Source organism: Aulonocara sp. 'chitande type north' Nkhata Bay, linkage group LG20 (genome assembly GCF_057382095.1).
Source record: "Aulonocara sp. 'chitande type north' Nkhata Bay isolate Kocher_YH1m ecotype deep benthic linkage group LG20, A_spYH_male_GT1.1, whole genome shotgun sequence".
Taxonomy (NCBI): Eukaryota; Metazoa; Chordata; class Actinopteri; order Cichliformes; family Cichlidae; genus Aulonocara; species Aulonocara sp. 'chitande type north' Nkhata Bay.
Window position 1 is genome coordinate 28,969,749 of NC_141363.1, and position 25,269 is coordinate 28,995,017.

A 25,269-nucleotide genomic window follows, 5' to 3' on the forward strand; every position below is an offset into this window, starting at 1 on the left:
TCACACCCTGTAACGCTCAGGGTTAAACACACCTGAACACAGCCTGACCCGTCTGGACGCTCTTTGGACACATGAGGCCAAAAATACAGCAGCACAAACACCAGTGTCAGTATTTGGTGACTAAAACAATCTAATATACTTTTTTCAGACAAGGCAAAGCTGCTAACGGATGCTCTACCAGCTGCAACTACACACACACATCTGTCGCCTCTTACTTGCTTCATATGTTGCAAGTCCAGACTGGCACAGGGCAGATGTTCATACGCACGGCTACAGCAACGGTTAACATTATATATCTCCAGTGGCTCGAATGACCCTGAGCGAGGCAGAGTGCAGCCGTTACCCAGTGTTCTCCTCAGGTGCCAGTGAGCATTAGTAAGACCTGAGGACACTCACCCTGTTAAAGCGTTTGGCCTGGAAGAGATGTCCGTTCACTCGGTAGAGCTTCCTCCATCTTCTGGCCCCCCGTCGGTAGATCGATTCTAGGAGAGAGAGGAAACGGTTGTAGAGCTGTAGCATGATGAGGGACTAATTGAGAGAGGGATGGAGGGGGAGCTAAGATAAAAGAAAAAAGTGATACAATCAGGTAAAAAGTGAGGTAAAGGTCCAGGTTTCATGCACAACATCAGAGTTTGAGCGAGGGGGGAAGATCAGCGTCGGGTTTCTCTACAGCAGTAAAAGCTCACACTGCTCTGCCTTCTCCACGCCCTCCCTCACCACTCTTCAATCTCCTCCCTTCATGTTTCTCCCTCAGCGCCTCCATCACTGCTTGTTTTACCCGATGAATAAACTCATCAGTACCTTATAATTCCTTTTATTCAGACGACACTGTGACGGTGAAGCTATTTATAACAGGACCGTGCAGTCAGCTAAAAATAAACTGCTGCTTCATTTAGATGTGTGAGAGCTGCTGCTGTTGGAAACAATATTTAACATTATTACAAAGGCTTTCCTGGGCTCATCAATAGTGTGACCGTCTGAAACAATCCTATCAGACACACTGTCATTAATATTATCAGGCTCATTGAATGGAATGAAGAAGCACTATAAAGACTTCTGTTTGTGTTTATTCTCTGCAGGATTATTTCATCACATTGCTGTCATGTGTGCTTCCATCCTCACACAATGCTGCTTTGTCAGATGTTGCCTCACCTGCTGCACACAAAGGTGTTGATGGCTTAATACGGAGAAACTCTTCTGGTATCCAAACTGGAGAACAACAACAACAACAACAAGTCCTCACATTTGTAATCAAACCGACCTGCTAACATTTCCAACATAACGCATGAAGCTGAGTCGTGTGGGCAGTTTTCTTATAACATCAACAATACTAAATCCTCTAAACTATGAAAGAATAAAAAAGAAACGTTACAACCAGTTATAAAAGCCCTGTTTATCAGTGCGGTCTCCTACAACCCGAATCCTCTCTGATACACTCACTCAAACCAACACTGTTGATACTGTATGAAAGAGGACTCCAACCCCCAAACATGAAACCGTATTATTGGCCACCACAGACTGCTACTATACCAGCCACCGCAGTGAGAGGGGTTATATGCATATAGCAGCTATGGGTGAGAAGCACCGAGTAGCTCACTGCAATAACAGTAATAATAGAAGACAGCTACAGCACAGTGGGAACAACAGTATGGAGCCAGCCCTGGGAGAACAGAGCAGAAGTGGACTGGTTAATGCACAGTCACCAATGACAGACGGACCTGCTGAGCTGAGGATGAAGATTGTGGTGAGACTCAGGTAAGACCCCAACAAAGAGCACAAAGTCCTCGTGCAGATACTTGCATATGTTGCCTCACAGATCACTCCTAGTACCAGGTGTCCATGAGTGTGGCTCTAGAAGCTGCCAAACACAGGCTCACAGCTCCGGCCAAGAGAATAAATCACCTGTTCTCCAAAGACCCATCCAGGCTGCACCATCATCCAACAAGGGAATAATAGCAGAGTCACCCAGAGACAAAAAAAGTCACCATCCAGTCCTCACACTGACTTCCAAACTGGTGACATCATCGGGATTTAAGCCTTTAGTCAGAAGACGACACCGTTTCCACGGACTGCTACACCACTCAACACGCTGTAGTCATTTTTACTATGGCTGAGTTCACCATGAGTGTCATTAACTCATCAAAATGTATGCTGACAGTTAGCATTACACCAGTGAATATTACCTGTGACCAGTTCATTAAAACAAAAGCAGAAATAAGCATGATGACATCTTACACCCACAAAGCTGATCTGTCCCTGTCAGGTCAGATACCTTCTCACTGAAAAGAACAATACTACTTTTCATTTCATTAAACTCAATCTTCATAAGACTTCATAGAGTTGTTACTAAAGAGCATAGTGCTGAGCAGCAGCATGTTACACAGCCTCAGGCACAGCCTGTGTGTGTCGCCTCCTGCAGTTTACTCCAACAACCCAACACAACCACCTCACCACAGTATGAGCCACAGCCATGTGGCATCACCATCTCCCCTCTCACTAATTATTCATTAGCTGCTCTCCCAGTGTACCCCCCCCATCCCCATCTGTACTAGGTTTCCAGTCTAGTTAGTTTCTCCAGTGATGGGCGTGGCCTAATAACGTCCTCCACTCACACATCTTTTGCCTCTGTTGCCATGGTAACCCATGCTCATGTTGTCATGAGGATGTCAGAACCTGTCAGTAAAGGTGCAAACAGACGATAAATCTTCTGAAAGCAGACCTCACCGTGGTGCTGAATCTGATTTCTACTCTGCGTCGTGTACACGTCTGTGCATTCTCATGTTCAGCATCACTGTGTGTGTAATATATAAAACAGTATTTGTGTGTTCATCAGGCTAAGGTCCTCTACCACAGGCCAGGCAGTGTGAGGGATCTGTGCAGCTGCTCCAGTTGTTCCTTCAGTCCCTGTTACTCCTCAGATTTTCGGTGTAGATGTTAGCGAGGTGGATCAGTGACTCCTGAATCGATATCCTTATCCACTCTTAGTGCTGAGCTGACGTAGGGGCTGACACCTCTGCAGAGCAGCAGCTGGGACAGTGCATCACCTCCATATACTGCATGCTTGTGCTGTTGCCTTGGAGCTGGCGTGCATGCTGTGCACATAGATAAAATGGGCACGCTGTGGTCACCATGGATGGTCGAGGTCAGCCACACAGAATTCTAATGTTTACTTTGAATTTCTGCAGGTCGTCCATGTTTACAGGCTTAAAGCTATGTGACTGGCTGATTAATGAGCAGCTGGTGTAGCCATCTTGCTTGCACGTCACTTTAAAGCGTGCAGTGTGGTGCGAGCCTCGTCCAAGCCAAAAATGAAGCGCTCGTTTCTATTTGCACATGAGAACCATAGAAACAAGGACTGAAATGCACCAAAGCATGACCAGCTTACTGGGCATTAAAGGCAAAACTGAAGTCACAGAGACCTCGTGTCACTAAAGTAGCCCTGCTGTAGAGTGACTCTGCTATGTTTAATGCACAAACAACAAGAAGCTGTGGCTGCTTTGGGTCTGTGTGAAGCCAGGCTGTGGAGATCTGAAGCACAAACAGGCCTCGCTCTTTACAGTTTTGTCTGTGAACTCCCTTAAATCTTCTTAAGCCCTCCAAAGAAAAAGAGAACCACTGCAGTGTGTTTCCATAGTTACCCACTATTTTCTTCTTACTGGTGGGTGAGGGAGATGGGGATGAGACACCACATGCTAATGTGGGGAGACGTGTGAGGAAACCTATGTGTGATTTAACACACAGCACATGCCCACACAATGCTAAATACAGTATGATTAAATCATTAAGTGCAAAGTGGTAAATTGCAACAATTAGCTCAGTGTGTTGATAAAACCATGAGACAGAAGGAGCTTCAACACACGAGTTTCCTCCTTTGTGCCATACAGACTTGTCGGGGGGAACCTTCATAATCAGAGCATTAATAATAAATATGGGGCAGCACGGTGGCACGGTGGTTAGCACTGTTGCCGCACAGCAAGAAGGTCCTGAGTTCAATTCCACCATCAGGCCGGGGTCTTTCTGTGTGGAGTTTGCGTGTTCTCCCCGTGTTTGCGTGGGTTCTCTCCGGGTACTCCGGCTTCCTCCCACCGTCCAAAGACATGCAGCTTGTGGGGATAGGTTAATTGAATAATCCAAATTGCCACTAGGTGTGAATGTGAGTGTGAATGGTTGTCTGTCCCTGTGTGTTAGCCCTGCGACAGACTGGCGACCTGTCCAGGGTGTACCCCGCCTTTCGCCCTATGACAGCTGGGATAGGCTCCAGCGCCCCCCGCGACCCTGAAAAGGATAAGCGGAAGCGAATGGATGGATGGATAATAATAAATCAGTAGAAAGACTGATGGTTACAGGCTGCTGCAAACACTGCTCTGGTGTCTGTGCACCACAGCTGCACTGTGGGGGAATGTTTTATCCACTCAGATCCTGTGTGGGCCTGTGTCACTGACACGTGTCCCCTCTGACATGGCCAGGATCATTAGGACACACTCTCAGTTTCAGTGTTTTCATTCTCAGTGCACTGTATTTGATTACTGTGTTAACAGAGTGGCTCTACCACTCAAACTAATACATCACAATCGATCAATATTCAATGGCTGCGAATATGTAAACGGCTTCTTTAAAGGCACTGGCCCCAAAAGAGATGCTTCAAAGAATACACCTGCGTGTAAGCATGTGAAGGCCACCTGTGGAACCAGGTCCTGGTGTGGATTCAGGAGACAGATTAGACTGAAAGCTGTGTGATAAAGCTTATAGTTGGGCTGGATCAGGTGATCCTGAACAACCCCCTACTTATGGTGCAATATGCTTGGGCTGCTGAGGGGCTTCCCATGATACACTGAGCATTTCCTCTTTGCTCCTCTGTGTTTATAAATCGGTTAAAGTATGGCCGTCTCTCCTACAGTTTGTCCCGTCTCTACCCCGACCCTCTGTCCTGAGCCTGCTTCTGCCGCAGGTTTCTTCCTCTTACACGGTAGTTTTTCCTTCCCACTGTCAACAACTGCTTGCTAATGATTTGCTTTCTAATACTGCAGGGTCTTTACCTTACAATATAAAGTGGCTTGAGGCAAGAACTGAGTTGAATTTAAAATGACAGCCTGACTCGACTCCTAGCCTCGGACACAGCAGGAGCACATCTCAGTCAGCCAGTGAAAAGATCATGTGCTTGGTAAAGTAAGAGTATTGTTGAAGGAACTAGTAGATGCATAGTGCTGGAGAACGAGGGTAATGTTAACCTGAGAGTTAGCATGATGCCCCTGTCAGCATCGTGATATTGTGCAGTTTTAACTCAAACATTGGTGTTAACCACAAGATATGGTAAATAGACCAATGGGATTCCCCGGTCTCATCCATGTTCTTTTAGGTGTTAAAATTCAGATGAGCAGCTGTGAAACACAAACAGTCGACTGTGGTTAGAGCTCCATGCCTCCCATTAAAGAACCATCACAGGACCTCTCACAGCCCAAATGTGCTGTAAACTCTGCTACACTTCACTTGCACTGACTGGCAAAGCTTCAAAGAGCTGACCTAGTACAGCATACCCCTGAGGAGAACAAGTGTTGCATTGTCCCACATTTCTGCCAAGGTGATAGTAAGAATGGCCCAAAGTGAATGAGCAAAGCAGAGCAGGCGAATCAAACGATACCATACCTCCAGATGCAAAGGCCAAAGCACACAGTCCCGCCATCTTGTCCACTGGAGGGATGAAGACGAGCAGACAGCCTATCGGAGATATACTGTGACTTACGCAGCGAGCTGTGGAGCAGGAGAGCAGGGTGGTACTACCAAATCTCTCCAGAACAGGACATTTACAAGGGTTTGACTCACTTCCAGACATTGTTCCTCTCACTAACAGGAAAGTAGCAGCATATACGTTACCAACAACACCCACCCCTCCCCTCAGACTCGCGCAGAAAAAAGGAAACAGCGAGCTTTAAGAGTCAAACTGATTGTTTTCACTGACTCTTAAAGGAATTAGCAGCAGCGTTCATCAGCGACACAGCGAGCACGTTCTCAGGAAATACAGACCGACTGGGCCAAGTTACTCTCTGCTGCCAGTTTTTAAGGCTGTTACATAAAGCGAGGCTATTATTGGCTCCCAAAGAAGCTGAAGCAGATCAATAAAACAGCCCCGAGGTGTTTTTGACACCGTTAGACCGTCTGTGATAACACAACAGACTTACTGTGCTGGAAGAGAAGGAGACAAAACTACACAACAAAGTCCCATAAAATCTTCATTATTATTATCATTATTATTATGGGATTATTATGGACAACTTTATACGAACTTTCTACGGAATCAAATGAACTGTGACAATATGAACTGTTTATGTATTATTTATGTATGAGCAGTTTTTATTCAGGAGCCACCTTTGAATCTTATCCTGAGATAATCACAGATGCAGGGCGTGTCCTCAGGTTTGTTTGCTGCACCCTCTGCTGTTAAAGCAAACACTCGCCAACATGCTGCCTTAGAAATCTGTGAAAAGTTCTTGTTTCATAAAAGAATATGTGAGCATGGTGTGATTGGGAACTTCAGCCTATGAAACAAATTTAAGCATGTATGAACTTATAAATGCTCATCGTAGTCAACAACACAGATCGTTTCCAGCGGTACCTTCAAAGTGTCTGTTTTAAAGTCGGATGCTCAGTCTGTCGTGCTCAGTGATGCATCTCAGCCGTAACATCTGAATAAATGACTTTCAGCAGGAACACAGCGTGTAGAGCGTGTACGGGAACTTAACTAAAGCCATCAAGTCAAAAAGCTGAAATACAGACACAGCCTTACTCCTGGTCCCAACTGAGGATAGGGAGACACTGTGGGTTTGACACTGGTTGTACTGGGAACGAGGCTGTCAGAAAGACTCCCATACTCGCGGCAAAACAACACAGGGGAGGCGTTCAATTAAAAATACTTCCTGTTATTCTCTCTAACTGATATAATGAGATGGATCTCGTTCTTGTGTCTTTGCGCTGAAACCAAATGAAGTGTTCAACAATTCCACTAATTCCAGGATTAAAACGCTGAAACATCCAAACAAGCCATTTCCTTTAATGACATCATCATCACTGGCACCTTCGCTCAGCCCTCGTGCGACCTTTCTCTGCACACGCCTCAGATGACCCGATGTGCTCCACGCTCACCTTACCTTTGACTCGAATGTAGAACAGCAGCAGGAGCAGCATCCCTCCAGCAGAATGTTCCGGCTCCTTCATACTGGGAATCTCATGGTGCTCTCCTGCTGCTGCTTCCCTCACGCTGCCTTTCTCCTCCTACTCCTGCTCTCAGCGAACAGCCCCGCGTTCTCCTCCTCTGTTCCCTCCACAGTCCCCTGTGGCTGCTCCTCTTCAGCCTCCTGTCACCTCAAATGAAGCTCCGTGCCATACAAACACCATTTTTCCTATTCCTTCTTGCCGTTGAGCATCAAATGTTTCTCACTGAGAAAGGATCACATCACATGACTGAGGCTTTTCACCGTCTGCACCCATGCTGCAGTTACAGCTGGCTGCCCACAAGATGGCAGAGCAAGCTCTGACTCCAGCAGCACCACCCTGCTCTGCAGGCAACACGTTTTACCCTAAATATAAAGCTCACCTCTATTTTTAGTGACTGTGCCTATTGCAGCACATCCTGCATGACACTTCCAGCCCTGATTCTGGACACGGCCTGAAGAGCGTATGTGACAATGTTATTTTACTCCATCATAAAAAAGGACTGTGAGATCAAAACTGTGCTGGACAAAGATAATTATTCAGTTATTGAAAGCACAACGATCATTATATGAAGGTCAGCCAACAGTAATGTTTGTTTCTTTGGACATACGTTGGGTCAGTTCAGCTCTAATGCTTCGTGTTGTTGGTTTGCATCACTGTGTGGACCCCAAACAACTTTTAACTATTATTCTACTGAGACACAGAAGCAGCAGCGCTGCTCACAGAGACCATGAGACCCTTTTCTGTTTAATGCCACACGTTCAAATTCAAGGCTTCTGGTGAAGGTTGAGGCAACAAAATGAGTTACAATAAATGATCTACTTGGTGGCCACATGAAAAATAAATACATGAACAACTTCTCAGAGACGAGAGTAAAAACATTACCAATAGCTAACACTATCCTGCTGCTATATGTGTGTGAATGCCCTGAGCGCTGAGGCCAGCCTATGAGCTCAGCCCTGTTAGTTTTCTGCTCTGGGCCAGTGCAAAAACATTTTTATCAAACACAATGAGACAAAAACAAAGACGATGTCGTCAGATTCCTCAGCTGGGCTTGAGACACGAGAACGATCACTTCCACCTGTAGCATGAAGACAACATACGTGTGTATGCTGATCCAACAGGAAAATAGTGTTCAGAAAGCAACTGTGATGTATCAGGATGTGAGCAATAAACAGAAAACATCTGTGATTTGGCTTCAACACCGTTTATCAGGTAACAGCCTCTCTGTGACTGAACTAAGTCTCTGTTTGAGTCTCTGTGTTTCACATGTGAGCACGATCAAGTCCACCATAAGAACACGCTTGCCTGCCCGTGTTGCAACACCAGGGGAGGCTGAGCAAACATTTTTTGCATTCCTTCACAGTGACGGAGAAAGGTTATACACAGTGTTAGAAAAGCAGCACTGCAGAAGCGGTCAGTGCAATGCTTCCACTCTGAACGAAGACGAGCTGCACAAGAGGCGCTCTGCTGGGATGGGACAGGCTAACATCACCCAGCTTTTGTTCACATGACTTAATACTATTCACTGTCACACAGCTTTATTTATTTCACACTGATGAGAAACAGGATTGTAAAGTAACTTTTAATTTTGGACACCCTGTCAAAGCTAATGAAGCTAATGAAGTTCTTGATTTGAAGGCTGGACTAAAGTTATGGTAAAATCAAAAAGTACACCCTCTTTAAATCCTCGGGTTTTACATATAATGAAACAAAATCATCTAGCTATAAGCTCAAATGGACTACTGCTATAATATCATAACGCCATGCTGCACTAAGTCAAAATGCAGAAGAAGAAAGCACAGCTGTGTTCCACAGCTTTAGGAGCAGCGAGCTGCTGCTAATCAAATGACTTAACTAATCATCAACGAGCATTACAGCCACCATACGATACAATATTACAGTTTGTGGCTTCTTTGTAAGGGTTGCCAGGGGAACGCCTCTGTTCAGTACAGAGAACATGCAGCACAGGTTAGTGTTGCAAAGTGACAACCCCACAAACAGCACCAACACATCAAACCAGCTATCAAGCACAGCGCTGATGATTTGGGCTTGAATGCAACCACAGGATCTGATCATGAACTCGTCTGTACAACAAAGCATTGTAGAGTCAGATGTGAGGCAATGCAACAGGACACTGATCCAAGCACACCAAGAGTAGTAGTAGAAGAGGGGGTAGTAGAGGGGGGCTAAAACTGATGAAGTCATTAAAAACCATAGGACACTGAATGACTGTTTTACTGTTTGAATGACTGGTGATTTTGAATTTTACAAAGACTCAGTCTGTTTGGACACATATTCATACAAACCTCCATTTGTCTTATACGTAGTCTATACAGTGGTTGAGCTTATTAGATTGCTTATTATTAGGCTGCTGAAACCTCGTAATGTTAAGAGCTGGAACACACGCTGCACATACACAACAATGTACCAGACTACACAAATCTTTGGTCAAATGCTCCTTTGTGTGTGCTTCTTCTGGACCAGATCAGGTGCTGGATGCTGAGTTCAGAACTTCTACAACAACAGAGCAAAGCAAAGTGACCTGATCAGGCATGTGGTGCAATGAACAGAGAAATTAAACATAAATGTGAGTAAAACAGTGATGCAGTGAAGAAAGAGACACTGCAGGGTAGATAATGGGGAAACCCAGAGTGAAGCTTTGGAAACCAGCTTGCTTAGCAGAGCAGCTTAGCCTAGCTCTCTTTGGCCAACGCTAGCTTCAGCAACACTATTGTTGTACAGCTTGTTTGTGCCAGCTGAAGGGGTTGCCCAGTGGGCGCACAGAGACCAGCCTTTTGTGGATTAGCCCTTTGAACAGATGCGCTCCAGGCTAACACTATTTACTGCAGAAGTTCAATAGTGGGACATGCCAACCACTTTAAATGCAGGAGATTCATCAGATCAGATGTTTTCTTCAATTAGATATTTGCAGAATTAAAAGTTAGACACATTTTTATTAAATTACATGGTAAATTGCCTGCATTTGTATAGCGTTTCTACTAGTCCCTAAAGACCTCAAAGCGCTTTACACAACCAGTCATCCACCCATTCACACACTGTGAATGTACAGCTACATTGTAGCCACAGACACCCTGGGGCGCACTGACAGAGGCGAGGCTGCCAGACACTGGCGCCACCGGGCCCTCTGACCACCACCAGTAGTGGTGAAGTGTCTTGCCCAAGGACACAACGACCGAGACTGTCCAAGCTGGGGCTCGAACCGGCAACCTTCCGATTATAAGGCGAACTCCCAACTCTTGAGCCACGATCGCCCCAGCAATTACAGCAAAGTTTTGTTTGGAAGTCAGGGTTATGAGAACAAAATATTGACTTTCAGTTACTCACAATTATGATCAGTTGTGACACCATCAGTATCAACAGTGTTTGTGGTGCTCCAGCTGCAAACCACCTCACCATCACCTGAAGCAGCTGAGCTTCACAACACTTTGTCTCAAGGTGGCAGTAAAGCTGCCTGGCTAGCACACACAGTAATGTTAGCTGCTCAGCTATTAGCAATTACCCAATAGCTATTAGCTAGCTCGGAAAGACACAAGCTAGTGTACTCCCAGTGCTGGTCCCAAGCCCAGATAACTGGGAGGGTTGCACCAGGAAGCACATCCAGCGTCAAAGCTTTGTCAGATGGAAAAAGCAGATCCATCTGATCCATCAGACAGGGATGCAGCCAAAGTTATCATGACCCAATATTAGCTATCTGTTAAGCTGTCATTAAGGTAGCATTGAGTGACCATCTGTTAACAGTAATGTGGGTCATCAGTCCTGCCAGTTTGTAACAGTGTATTAGATGGGGTAACAGGATGACAGTTATTTGTGTTTAAATCTGTTGTGTTTCTGACTAAAGCTGAAAAACCAACAACTGAACAAAGAGTCAGCTGTATGTGATGAGCAGGAGCACAGTACCACCTCACACCTAACAACATGTTTCTGGATCTACACAACACAATTATAAAGTAACTGTCAAACAATATTTATAATACGATGTGAAATAGTAGGAGCAACGGGGTGTGTATTTCATCACATGTCTGTCTGAACGCTCTGTGAATGTAAGGCTATAATTCCTTCACTGTCATCACATACAGACGCACAGCATTAACACTGTGTACCACTCTGCATACTGTGGCTCCTCTCAAATAGAAAACCTCACATCAGAAGTACTGGAATAACTCTCAAACTCACACCTGCGAGCTGGAGAGGAAACAGTGTGTCACTAACTCACAACAACTTCCTTCACAGCACAGCTTTAGTCTGATTACTCTGACTGTGACAACTGGCCTCTGTCAGCGGTATCATACACCACCATCTTTAACAGGTGTGTTTCATCATGTTTGACAATCAATGTTGTAACACTGGATTATTTATTCATTTTTACAGTGAGCAGAATAATAAATGAAGCTTGTTTTTAAATATCAGGCACAGTCAGCAGTAGGCATCATTATTACTGTCAGTCAGATCTACAGGTAGAACTGTTCAGGTGTATCAGGTGTCCTCAAATCCTGTCACACTCAGGTGTGTTCAGTTTGTCAGGCTCCAGTAATTAAAGGCAGTGTGTAATGTGTGTATGGGTGTTGATCTCCAGTTCAAGAGTTCTTTAAAACAATGCAAACTCACTACAGACCTCAGCTGGCAATGCTGTGATTGTGCATCTACAGTCACACTACACACGTTTCACCTGTAGAACAAAACTGCTGCTTACTAGCGGACACAGACAATAACCAGGCCTTGTGGAATAATCCTCCTGCAGAGCTGTGGTCAGTGTCTAACATGGTTGTGTCTATACTGGTTTAAGCGTCTCTTCATTGAAACCTTGGCTTCCAGTGTAGGAACGTTCTTGTCTTTAGACTTGGAAACAGAACCGAGAACAGCGAGTAGAACACAGAGCAAAACACGTGACCAGCAGCGCTGCAGTAAATCAGTAACAAGGTTGGTGTTAGCTGACAGCGATAACCAGTTTATGTAAGACAAACACTTCCTGTTCCTTATTCAGACTGCGTTTCCTTAAAGATTTGGACTTTGCCCACATTATTCCCCTGTGGTAATGATGTACAACAACTGCACAGGTGCAAACCTAACAGGTAACAGGTTCCCATCACTCTGATTCACGCTCCTTGTTTTTAGCACCTAAACTCCTCCCTTTCAGTTTTTTCATGAGCCTCCTAACTCATCAGCTCTACCTGGAGAAACTCATCAGATCTGTCAGAGAGGAAAAAGCTTCAAATATGCATAAATCCAAGCACAACAGAGCCCAGAGGGCCTTTATATGACATGGCCCAGTTCTCAAAGCTCTAATCATGTGTTTCCTGCAGAACGGTCAGAGAGGTTCAAAACAGCTTCAATCATCAGCTTTTAATACAACATTTTCTTATCCGAAGGGCGACGTGACCCAAATTCTGGATGGATCAGACAACTGCTGTGTTACTTAAAGGTTTATTTCCAACCCAGTTAGCAAAAATAAAAAGAGCGCTCCTCCCAGAAGACCGTGACCACGGGCTTTTCCACTTACAAAAGATAAAATAGATTATTGATCTGAAGGAGGAGAAGGGTGAGTGTGTGTCCTAGAAAAACCATGTGTCTCTAACAGTGTCTCAGGCTGAGTGAGTCACTGAGCCTCTGTCAGGCTGACGTGAGATTAGAAACACCGGTCATCAAACACGTATCCAACCACGACACAGTGATATCAACTATTCACATTAAATCATTTCTCAATTTTTGTACCTGCGAGTTGTCCAAGCTGAGACTGTCCTCCCATTAAAACCACAGCTGTTTATTTATACCAGTCTATGGCCGTGTACTGGAGCAGCACTCGGAGACAGACAGCCATCCCCACAGGCTCAAAGGAAATGCAAAAAATTGCAACCAGGAAGAAACTAGGAAAGGAAACTACTAAGGAAACATGAGCAGAGGGCGGCTGAGGACACGAACACACTGAGGATAACCAGACCACAGGTGGGAACACGGCTCAAACTAAGGGGAAACGGAGACAGAGACTATCAAAATAAAACAGGAAGTGAGGTTATTGCTTTAGTTTTGACTATAGTTCTCCCTCTACAGTGATTTCACTGACTGACTGTTAAGCCACTGTACACTGACCCTCCTGCGTACACTGACCCTCCTGTGCCAGCCTCAACAGTGATTAGCTACAAGCCAAAATATCATTTATCCCAAACTGGACGAGCTTTTCCAAAAACACAGCTCTGCACAGGGAAACTGATGAATTAACATATCTAATATTTAACCAGTATTAACTCAGTGCATACCATGAAGTCAGCACACTGAGTCCTTAACAAGCTAACTTCAGCCTGCCGTTCGTCTGTTTGCTCCTCGAGGTGGCCGGGCTCTTTTTCTCTGGTCCTCTGCTTCAGGTGGACTGATGGGCGGCCGTCACCTGCTCTGTGCTCCTGGGTGGAGCTGTTCCTCCATCTGCTCGTCTGAATCAGATCACTGTTCATCGTTCCTGATGCTGCTCACTTTCATTCTCACCAGCCTCCTGCTCTCCACCTCTACAGGCCAGTTTCCACTGGACAGCAGCCCACGCCCTCAATAAGCTTTACACAGGTGTCTTCATCCAGAACATAAGTAAGAGATCCACACACCCACACTAACTGGAAACCTGCCTGACTGCCACCGTCGTTCTCTTCACCACGCTCGTGTTAATATCACTGTGTAAACTTTGCATTTCAGTCTGATTCTTGGGTCCAAATAATTCATCAAAGATCATCAAACTCATTCTAATAGTAGACAAACTGAGCTCCATGATGCATGTATCAGCATTTTTCAGTCAGGTTCATGAATCACATCCAGCCTTCGTTATTTCTAAACCAGCTAAATAAATGGTAAATGGCCTGTATTTATATAGCGCTTTACTAGTCCCTAAGGACCCCAAAGCGCTTTACATATCCAGTCATCCACCCATTCACGCACACATTCACACACTGGTGATGGCAAGCTACATTGTAGCCACAGCCACCCTGGGGCGCACTGACAGAGGCGAGGGAAATCACTGACATGTGTTAGCAGGATCACAGAGCTGCATCACTCAGGTTCACTAACTTATATAAACTGCTGTGTGGTTCCAGTTTATCCAGTTTACAGTGGTGGAAATGTGGCCTTGGTTACAGCTACAGCACTCGTTGATTAAAACCAGAATGGCTTTAATCAAGTGAGACAAACGAGTGCATCTGCATAAATACGAAAAGGCTTTTTTATATGAAAGGTGAGCTTCCCTATATTCATTACACTGAATCACACATTTTGTTTTACGTTTGCTGATTGTGACCCTGACGAAACACTGATAACTCCAGTTTCCTCCACTCAGGGGATTCCCATGTGCACCAGTAGGAAACCAGCTCCCCACCACTGAACGACACACAGACCAGCTGATTACATTAGTTCAGCATCCAAGAGCCGGTGTTGAGCCTGCAGTTTGGACCTTAGCACGGTTTAAAAACAGGGATTATTAGTGTGTGTACATACACAGTGACTCGTCCATACTAATAACTGAAGACATTACTGTCCTCCATCTTTTCTTAGCCCGTCTCAGAAGGTTCGCCTAACTCTTGGACTCTGGACATGAGGATCCATCATTATTCCATCAGAGAGTTAGTAGCATCTGCAAGAACGACCAAATCAACCATTCGGTCCAATCTTACCAGAAGTTAACACTCATCAGTTCAGCAGCATTAACAGGACAAAAGGAAGACCACTCAATGGAGACCATCCATCTTTCCCTGGGTTGGCAGAGACAGGTTTACTACATCAGGTTACGAATCAAAGCATACTGCAAAAACATCCAAGACTTTCCAAAGAGATGGAAAGTTCCTCACTTATCTGAGCCCAACAGGGCATCTGTACAGAAGAAACAAAGAATTTTTATGTTCATGGTTTCTGGAGTCGTTAACTACCAAACAAACAAGAACCTACATTGAAAATGATGTTTTCCCATTTTTAGTGTCTGAAAATGGAGTTCTTGTTTATAAAAATGGCTTTAATTCTGAACCCTGAATCCAATACGTTTGTTCTCCTTAAATGAAAGCACTCGACTGCAGACACATGTTGACTGCAGTACTTCAGGACCCAGCAGCACACTGGTCTCTGGTTCCAGTTCCATGGTAACCATGTGAACACCAGTCTGTAGATGCACAGAAGAACAGCCCCTGTTACTGACACTGGCTTCCACACAGGAAATGATGACATATGGCTTTGCTGCTGATGCCTTATCACAGGTAAATCAAAGCAAACATGTTCTTCAGCCCTGCCTTATTATCAGTTAAATTACTTTTCAGTCCATGCATGAAAACCAGTAACACAATTCCATCAGCTCTGGCAGGCTCTGCAGAGACTGGAAGCTCTTATATGAAGAGACTGGTGCATCATAATCAGAGGCAGGCTGTGTGTACAAGCCTCATCTGTCTGCTCTCACAGTGACTCAGGCTCTGCTCTGACTCGATTTACTGCTGAGGGCAGCCAGCAGGAAAACATCAGATGCTAGAACTTCATACCAAAGTACTAAACAATCACACTGGGCTTCACGGCACCCGGGTCATACAGGCTGAGTGGGAAGACGATGGGATGACACCCAGAAGTCCCTGTGGTAGCAGAGGGGTGAAGATTTATTACCACATGAGGGTCTGCAGGTTCTTGTGTCCCACAGCAGGAACCCACAGACAGTCATGTGGACATCAGCAGACACAAAGTCACTGCAAATACTTCTTTACATCAACAGAATCACTGAATCTCTGCTTTTTATTTGTTACGCTTTGTCCAAGTCCCAGGAGACACTGCTGTGTGACCCTCTGTATTCTGTTCTGTTAACAGTCTGGCCATTAGTCTGTATAATACAGACCCTTCCTGTGTCCATCTGCACAGGACGTACCCTTTGCTACTATTTCACCAGAATATGCAGATAACTGTCCATCACATAGTCAAGCTAGGACAGCTGCATGGACACAAGAACACACAAAAGTATCTGACTGCAATTAAGCCTGAGAGCGTTTCTTTACATCTAAAAAACATAAAACAAATCTCCAAACTGAGCTGAGAATAGTTCTGCTACTGTAGGCCGACAGTAGAAGGCTGCCTCAGACGCATCCTGTGGACAGCAGCGATGAGCATGGGAACAACAAGAAGCAGGCAAGCCATCGACTTTTTCTCTGGTGGTTTGTGCACAACCTGCTGCTCTCTGACTGTAAGCTGATGGCAGACCAGCATGCTGTGAGCTCAGTCTGTGCTTCAGAAACACAGCCAGCCTGAGTAAGTGGAGGTTCTTCAGTGATGTGTCAGCGTGACACAGTAACCGCTGGGCAGCGTGTGTGATGCAGAGAAGCTGGAGTTTGATAACGCTGTTATTAACTCATTTAGTACATTAGCAATGACAGCTGACCATGTCCCAGCAACAGTTTGTCTGCACACATCGATAGCCAACTGTCACACTCATGAACAGCTGATTGTACTCTGACACGTTCCTTATGGACGGCTGCTATAAACACAATATAAAGTCTTCAACATGATCTCATCTTTAAACACACGCAGCAGTAAGATTAACCTGCTCAACACTGACAGGGAACATTTTTCTGAAGAAATTTAACTTTGATACACAGTAGTACAGTTTGATGTGTTCTCAGGTGTTTTCATCATGTTTTGTTGCTTCTCTTTCTACAGTGTTGTTTGTCATTTTCAGCTCATAGTAAATAAATAAATAAATATCTACTATAGCAGTAATTAGAGCAGGGTGATATGGCCAAAAATATTTATCACGATATATATTTGAAAATTTGCGATAACGATATAACTGACGATATAATTGATGCGAGACAAAATACAACTCCACAACCTTACTAGCGCAAAAAGACAACCTTCCATTTATTTTCACTTAAACAAGAAACTGGTTTTTATGTACATTAAAGCTTTATAAAAATTTAACAGTGCAAATGCAAATTCCTTGCTGAAAGTTTAACCAAAAGGCATTTCCAGTAGAAATGTGCTGACATATCCTGAGCATAACCATGTATAATATCCACTGAAGTTAAAAAGAGGTGCTTTGCAACATTAAACTGCAGCGTGCAGTACGTATTTTTCGGACCATAAGGTGCACGGGATTATAAGGCACATTAAGCGAAACAAAGCAGTCAGATAAATCAAACTTTATTAAACTCATTCTTCTTGCTTCCTCCACTTCTGTGCCATTGATTCATTAATGTTGAATTCTCTGGCAGCGGCTCTATTCCCATGTTGTTGCAGTATATTAATGACTAACCTCGTATTGTGGATGGATTATCTCAGTTGTTCTCCTGACTGAAGTTTGGTCCGTTTACAGCATCCTGCCATGCGATTGCATTTGTCTCTAACCATGAGGAACCTTCACGTTAACGTTTATAAGTGGAAAAGTGTTAAGTGTTCGTCCTCCAGCTTCACTGTTTATGTTATGCTAACATAGCTGTGTCGCTAGCGAGCACGTAGCATATAATTATATACCAGCTAGCCCAACTTCAGTAACCCTACAAACGTCACTGCTGTTTAGTTTCCTGTCTTCATTTATGTTGGAAGTGATAGCAGAGCTGTACGTTTGATTTTTTTCAGAAATCTCTCAGTCAGAACATGCAATATCATGCTTAGGTAACTAGCGAAACTAGCGCGCTAACTTCCGCTAACTTCCTGCTAACTTCTAACTCCGTTAAATGTAATACATTTTGTTTTCATGGATGCCTGGAAGTTAAACTTCATAGTTACACCTGGTAAAGCAGCAATGCTGATCGTTTTATTAAAGATGAAAGAATTTAGACAGTTAACTCTTGGTGATGCTGCAGTGTTCGTTTGACCTGAAGCATACGGAGTTTAGGACCCAGATTACTCCCAGATTTAAGAGCATCTTAGTCCGACAAATACGACAATAACGACAGCCCGCTTGCATGTTCTGCAAAAAAATGTGCTTTGTCGTGTATCTGACGGACAAACACCAAACCAGTTCCACATCACTGAAGTTGCACCATTTTTACAAACCAATTCTGGTTCATCTGTTTCACTCAACAAGCGGCCATGTGCGTATGAAAACAAAGGCACTGCGCATGCGCGTTTTATTCCCATTCTATCGCGATATTTCATTTTCCTATCGTTGCCTAACATTATACCGGTATTACCGTGAACGGTATAATATGGCCCAGCCCTAGCAGTAATAATAATTTACAGCTGTTCAGCCAGTGCAGGCTAAACAGGTAAAGGGAGATGTTTTTATTTGGGTGTGTCCTTCTTGTCGATAAGTTACTGCATCACACCATCAGATCACTGCTCACAGTCTATTCTAGACTTGGACGATGCTCAATTGAAAAATAATAACTGAGGTCTCATTTTTAGCTTTTCCAAAGCTTTCAACAAGAGACACAGAAATACAATGTAGCCACATGTAGACACTGTGCATTACCACAGAAGGAACAACAGTACCTCAGTGTCTGCACTGTTTGAAGGCCACCACTGTAAGTAAAGCTCACACTCACAGTGCCAGCTGCTTAAAAACATGGCACAGGGCAGGCAGGTCAACTAGGAAGCTACCAGCCTACAGCAGTGTAGTGCCAGCCTACAGCAGTATAGTCCCAGCCTACAGCAGCCACAAGTGGATTTAGGTGATAACAAGGTCCTTATGAAGACCGCAATGCAGCTAAACATACACAGTGCTACACTGACTGTTTCCTAGCTTATTATTTTTAGCCTTACTGAGCTTCTATTTACTGATTTTGCAGCGATTGTATCTGCGGCTCCTGCAGTTGGTTATACATGAGCTGTTTTGTACGTAACAGTTATTTTTTGGAAGAGCTTATTCTCTCTGTGAGCGAGGGTGGCTTCACACAGTGTAACTAATCGTCTCACTGGGACTGACGGGGCCATAAACTGATGCCAAGCCAAAATTAGAATTTGTTTGGTAAAACATCCTGATGTTCTTGTGTACAATAGCACACACTGTAATTCTTTAAGACTGCATCAGAATCAGACTCAGAATACTTTATTGATCCCTAGGGGAAATCATTTTTTGTTACAGTGCTCCATTATAAACAAACATTAACAGAGAGAGACAATAACTAAGAATAGCACAATATATACAGGCATATATATATATATACATATACATAAAAGTCACTTATTAATAGGGATGGGTATCGTTTAGGTTTTATCCGATACCGGTGCCAAATCGGTACTTTTGAAACGGTGCCGGTGCTTAAACGGTGCTCGAACCGGTGCTTAAAGAATGGAGAACACAAACTTTGTCCAAAAACCTCTCTTGTTCAGCTGGGGGGTTTTTTTTGTAAAAAGATAACAATGTGTGCCTTTTCTGCAGCTATGTGGCATGGTATCACTCTTGGCTGGAAGCAGTGCTTAAACAATGGAAAAAACACAAACTTTGTCCTAAACCTCTCATGTTTAACTGTTTTCCACTTTTTCTTTGGTCATTTTAGCCTTTTTGGCCAGGGTGAAGGGAGTATCTGCCATCAAACAAGAAGACAGACGCATGTAGCTATGATGATGTTTGCTAGTTCACCTTACCTGCATTAATGTAATAACGTGGTTAGCCTACTCAACGTAAATTACACACTAACAACATTAAGCTACTCACGCAGAGAAGAACAGCTGCATCATCATCCTCATCATTTCTGCTACACTGGCAGGGCTAGGGGCCAGGACTCTATTCTTCGGGGTTTTGGGGGATGTTGCTCCGGGTCCGATAACTGGCAACCCACCCGACGTGCACGGTGTGAGGTCTCGCAGCAAGCTATCAAATACGGCGCATTTCTCGGCTTTTAAAAAAAACGCTATGCGTCGCCAGCTGTTTAATCGGATTCTTGGTGTTACCTCCTTTGACAGTATCACAGTATCAGCTTAAAGCACTTGTTGCTGCTGAGTTTGCATATTTTGCTGTGAAGTACAGCCAGACTTTTGACCGCTTCGCCTTGGGCATTTTTAATCTGTAGCTCTGCTCTAACAGAACGTACGTACCTGGCCCCGCCTACTATCCTCGGAAATGTAAAATGATTGGCTAGAAGTGTATCACAGCTCAGGAAAAAAAAGCACCGAAATAAAGCACCGAAATGTGCGCTGCTTTTCGGTCTGGTTACTACCGTTTATGTCAGAACCGGTGCCATCATGGCACCGGACACCGGTACCCATCCCTACTTATTAATAAATAGCTGAAAAAAATCATAAGATTTACTGTCATCATTGGAATAACTTTATCAGAACAAATGCTTATCCTCAGTGTTTCAGTGAGACGTCCTATTGCCCAGCGCTGTCTCAGCAGACACCACAATGCATCATTCTGATAAGTATAGAAGCTACAGTGTGTTGGAGAGAGAACAATGGTGCTCTGCTGTGCCACAGTCCACGCTAACAAAGCTACCACTGAGAGCGTTTTAGTGTTGATAGATGTAGATCGAGAGATGTCCAGCAAACACACAGGCTTCACCCGCTGTAATCTTTAACATGCTAAATCTGCAGTGTGTCTCTGAAACTGATTCAGAGTCTGTCTTAAACCGGTCCTCACAAAATGAACAAAATTCTCTCAAATCTTTAAAAATCTGTCACTTGAATTTTCCTGAATATGTGTAACTTGAGTAACAGGTTAAGGAGGCAGCATTACACTGATATTGAACATCTGAATAATTCGGTCACAGACTACAAAACAATGGACACAAAGTCCATCTAAAGAAAAGATTCAAACGCTGCTCTTGTTCCTGAGCTGCTGATAATATTTGGGCTCTGGATTAGTCTCAGTCAACATGTGACCAGATGATTAATGCTGCATGAAATTCAGCTCCATGCACTTAAATAGTAACAAATTATGTCACTTCTGTGCAAATCAAATACATCCAAGCAGATGTGGGGCGCTTCCACATTCAGATCAATGGCAGAAAGCTTCCCAGCTGCTTCGTTAGAACAAGCAGCGAGAACATATGGGTGTGCTGCAGTGCAGCAGGAGGCCTGACACATTACTAAACTACTGTTGCTATTTCTGGAGCTAGAGATGCTTAAAAGTGAAGAGGTGTGCTCAGAGTTGTGGGTGTGGAGCCTGGACATCCAGCTGCCTTATTAGAGAAAACTACAGCAAACTGAGCGACAGCTGAAATAAACGGTGACATATCTGTTAGGTTGCTTCTGCAGCTTACACAGAATGTCCTCCTGAGTGGACGATGAACCTCAGAACAGCCGAGCTTTGTAATCAAATCAAATTTCTAAATCCTGTTAACAAATCAGTTCATACAGAAATCCATCCATTTGATTGGACGGCAGAGAACCAGGTCAGAGTTTAAAACCTGAAGAGAGCATGTGAAGCACCTTCCATGGCCAGGGTTACCTTCATTGATCTGATGCACAGAGACAGATAATACAAAGTACAATTAATAGTTTCATCATGACGAAACTGAACCAGGTTGTTTTAGCCACATCTAAATAGCTGCACTGATAAACATCTGCAGGAGAAGAGATGTTTGCAAACCCATCTATACACACACTTATTAATACAAAAGTATGAGCTCATTCTCTATTTGCTGGCAGCAATACGTCTTTAAAAACAGTTGGGATGTGGCAACTGTGACAGAAAACTGACAGTTTCAGTGTTTGGCTCGTCCTCTATAGTATAACAGCAGGACGCCAGGTGAATGCCTGTGATAGGCGGGTCCTCACTGCATAGAAACAGACGTGAGGTAAGTCACTGCATGAGCTCAGGAACGGTTCCAGAAATCACAGTGTGTGAACATGTGTGATGTAACATCACGTATGACCGTACAAGACACACGTTTAGGTTTGTTACTGGATCAGAGGTCACTGTATTTTATTACAGATAACAGTGAATACTTTTCTGGGCACAACTGTACTTCGTTATCACTCTGCACGTTAAGAAACATAAACCTGAATATTGTTTATTGAGCATTTTAATGATCGGTGTGAGTCTGACCTGAGCAGCTGCTTGGTGTATGACTGACAGAGGTGTAACTGACTGATGTGGTTAACCCTCTCTTTCATGTTCAGCACGTCCCAGACTGAACTAAGTCATCGCCGGCTCCTGCTCTTTGACAGCTGAGCTCTGTGATGTGTGACTGTTACACTCACACACACTTTTCTTTTCAAACAGGGCTTTTAAACTGAACCATGTACAGAACAACTGTTTAACTAGCAAAGACAAAATGACAACGTTACGACCACTCGGACCACAGCAAAGCTCGAGAAGAAGTCCACACCTGGGTCGGGAGATACGATCAAACATCGACTAAACCCCACAGAGTCACGTGCAGAGCAATCACACTGCAATCAATGTACAAAGATCACCTGGTACTTTTGTCCTGAGCTGGAAAAAACTGCAAGATTTCCTTCAGACTTCCCAAACGGGAGCTGATAACAGGTGGAAAGTATTTATTTTCCAGACAGCTGATTACTGTTACTTCCTGATATACGTGCATGTTCTACTCCTTACAGTTTCAAAACTCTTCCTGCTTTAACAATTTAACAGATTTGAGTTTTTATTCCATGTCATTGTGCATCTTCCAACATCAAACATGTGGGCACAGTGACACATCCAACAGCAATCCTACTGATGCCTTCATCACCAGGGAAAGAGGAATAAATGTCCCATTTATGGATCATCTATAGTTCGATACTTGAGGCTTAAAGTGGGCAGCACATTTCAGCAAACACACAAACTGCTTGGATGAAGTTTGTCAGTGTTTGCTAACTGTACGACAATGAGACATAACTGCACTTAGAGTTGGAAAACGTTTACTGAAGGACAAATAAGTTAGTTAGTTGTACTTTGATGAATCTACAGCAAAGCAGTGTGTGGGACTGTTCACAGTGACTGTGGGGTTCATGGTCAAAGTTGGGTTACATCAAGAACACAGATGAATTTGGATTTAAGCCGATGATCCATTCACTGAATAACACACACCAATTAGTTAAACTGCAGGAATGTCTTAAAGACATAAAGACCTGGATGGCCACTAAGTTTCTGCTTCTTAATTCAGATCAAACTGAGGTTATTGTACTCGGCCCTGAAAATCTTAGAAATATGGTATCTAACCAGATTCTTACTCTGGATGGCATGACCTTGGCCTCCAGTAACACTGAGGAACCTTGGAGTCATTTTTGACCAGGACATGTCCTTCAATGCACATATTAAACAAATATGTAAGACTGCGTTCTTCCATTTGTGCAACATCTCTAAAATTAGAAACATCCTGTCTCAGAGTGACGCTGAAAAACTAGTTCATGCATTTATTAGTTCCAGGCTGGACTACTGTAATTCATTATTATCAGGAAGTCCTAAAAACTCCCTGAAAGCCTTCAGTTAATCCAGAATGCTGCAGCAAGAGTCCTGACAGGGACTAGAAAGAGAGAGCATATTTCTCCTGTATTGGCTTCCTGTTAAATCCAGAATTCAAAATCCTGCTCCTCACATACAAGGTCTTAAATAATCAGGCCCCATCTTATCTTAATGACCGTTTCACCTCATTAGAGCACATCGCTCTCGCACTACAGGCTTACTTGTGCTTTCTGGATCTTTGAAAGTAGAAGAGGAGGCAGAGCCTTCATCTTCTGATAAACCAGCTCCCACCCTCTCTGGTTTTAAGGTTAGATTTAAAACTTTCTGACAAAGTGTACAGTTAGAGCTGGATCAGGTTGTCCTGTGTGTATCCTGAGTGTTTACACACCACTCTGCATTTAATTATTAGCTGTTATTATTAAGATGAGCTGTGAAATGTATACGTGAGAAATATGCAAAGAAAAGAAGAATCACGAAGCGGCAGCCATGCACCAGGTTTGAACAGCATTCAGCTGCCCTCAGATAAGCACAGTAAAATTCTTGATTTTAGGTCATTAAAACTATCACCATGGATGTGGGGAAAGTGTTCCTTATACTCGCATTATCCGATGAACTGCAGGGGTTGGATAATGTGGTAACTGTACAGGACGGGTCAGTGATTCCTGAGAGCCACCTAAACAGCTAAACTGTGTTTCTGCATTTATTAGTAAAAGCCTGCTTACTTTCTGCCAGGACAAACAAAGCTAGCAGGCTGCACAATGTGTGCCGCTGCAGTTGTTGTTTTTGTTTCCAAGGTACAAAAATTCTTCGATCAAGGTTCCTCAGCTCTGACCTACTGTTGTGGGAAGGAGCTTGAAAAGCATCCTAATCTTTTCAGGATTCCTTCTGCTGCACCAGCGACAGCTCCTCACAACACTCAAGCATTTTAAACCATATTTCTATCTGGTATCAAACCTGTTCACAGTTGTCACCGGCACACCAACAACAAACCATTTGTCCTTTAATATGACAGCATGAAGTCCTGGCCTCATCATTCAGCAGCTGCAGCTTCTAATGAGCGACATTAAAAAGACCAAAGCTTTTAAACCAGGACGTCATGTGACATCAGGCTGGGGCTCTGGCCTAAAGCCTCCTTTAGTTTGTGTCGTTATTATAACTGTTGCTGCAGGTGCAGCTAATGTGCTGGTAGATCAGGCTGCACTGTTGCTCTGAAGTGAAGCAGTTTGTTCAGTACTGCCTATAACACATCACTGACCAACACATGCTACTCTGTGAGGGAAACACTGGAATCCAAGGTGGGTCGGGGCTTTAAGAAGGATTTAAGATCACTCAGTGAATTTTTTAATTAATACAAGCGATAATGATGGTTTCTGTTAAGCCACATTAGACATTAGAGTGGCACAGTCCTGCTACTTAAATGAGGAAACAGCCCACGAGCAAAGCTGATCACAGAAAAGATGATTTGGGGGTTTAGATTGTGATTCATGCAAAACTGATTTGGTTCCAGTTTTGAACTGAACTTAAATGTTTTTAAGCCCTGAGAATTTCATGACCCTGGTTCATGTATTTAAGAAGTTGTCAGGGATGCTAAAAAAGGGAGCAGCGACTGATTCCGCCTATGCTTTGAGCCCACACTCGACTCTTTGAAGAAGTGTGTCAGCGAGCACAGAGGACAGTTTCCTTTCAGTGGAGGTCATGATAATGACCCTGTCACAGCTGAAATACAGTCTGACAGCAGAGGCTCAGACTGG

At 43.9% G+C, this 25,269-nt stretch overlaps 1 protein-coding gene across 5 annotated transcripts in view; it reads right to left on the bottom strand.

Annotated features, from left to right (window-relative positions):
• The window catches only part of prkcz (protein kinase C, zeta), a 101,175-nt gene that overhangs the window by 48,159 nt on the left and 27,747 nt on the right, over positions 1-25,269 (bottom strand). For 3 of the 5 annotated variants that reach the window (XR_015126727.1, XM_086278647.1, XM_086278644.1), the window contains exon 5: positions 397-482. Coding sequence is in view for 4 of the 5 variants with exons in the window: in XM_086278647.1 (XP_086134773.1) it covers positions 397-482 (86 nt within the window). In the remaining variant the exon portion in view is untranslated. Of the gene's footprint in view, positions 1-396; positions 483-5,643; positions 5,696-7,142; positions 7,452-25,269 lie in introns of those variants that run through there. The other 2 variants (XM_086278645.1, XM_086278646.1) reach the window with 2 other exon arrangements.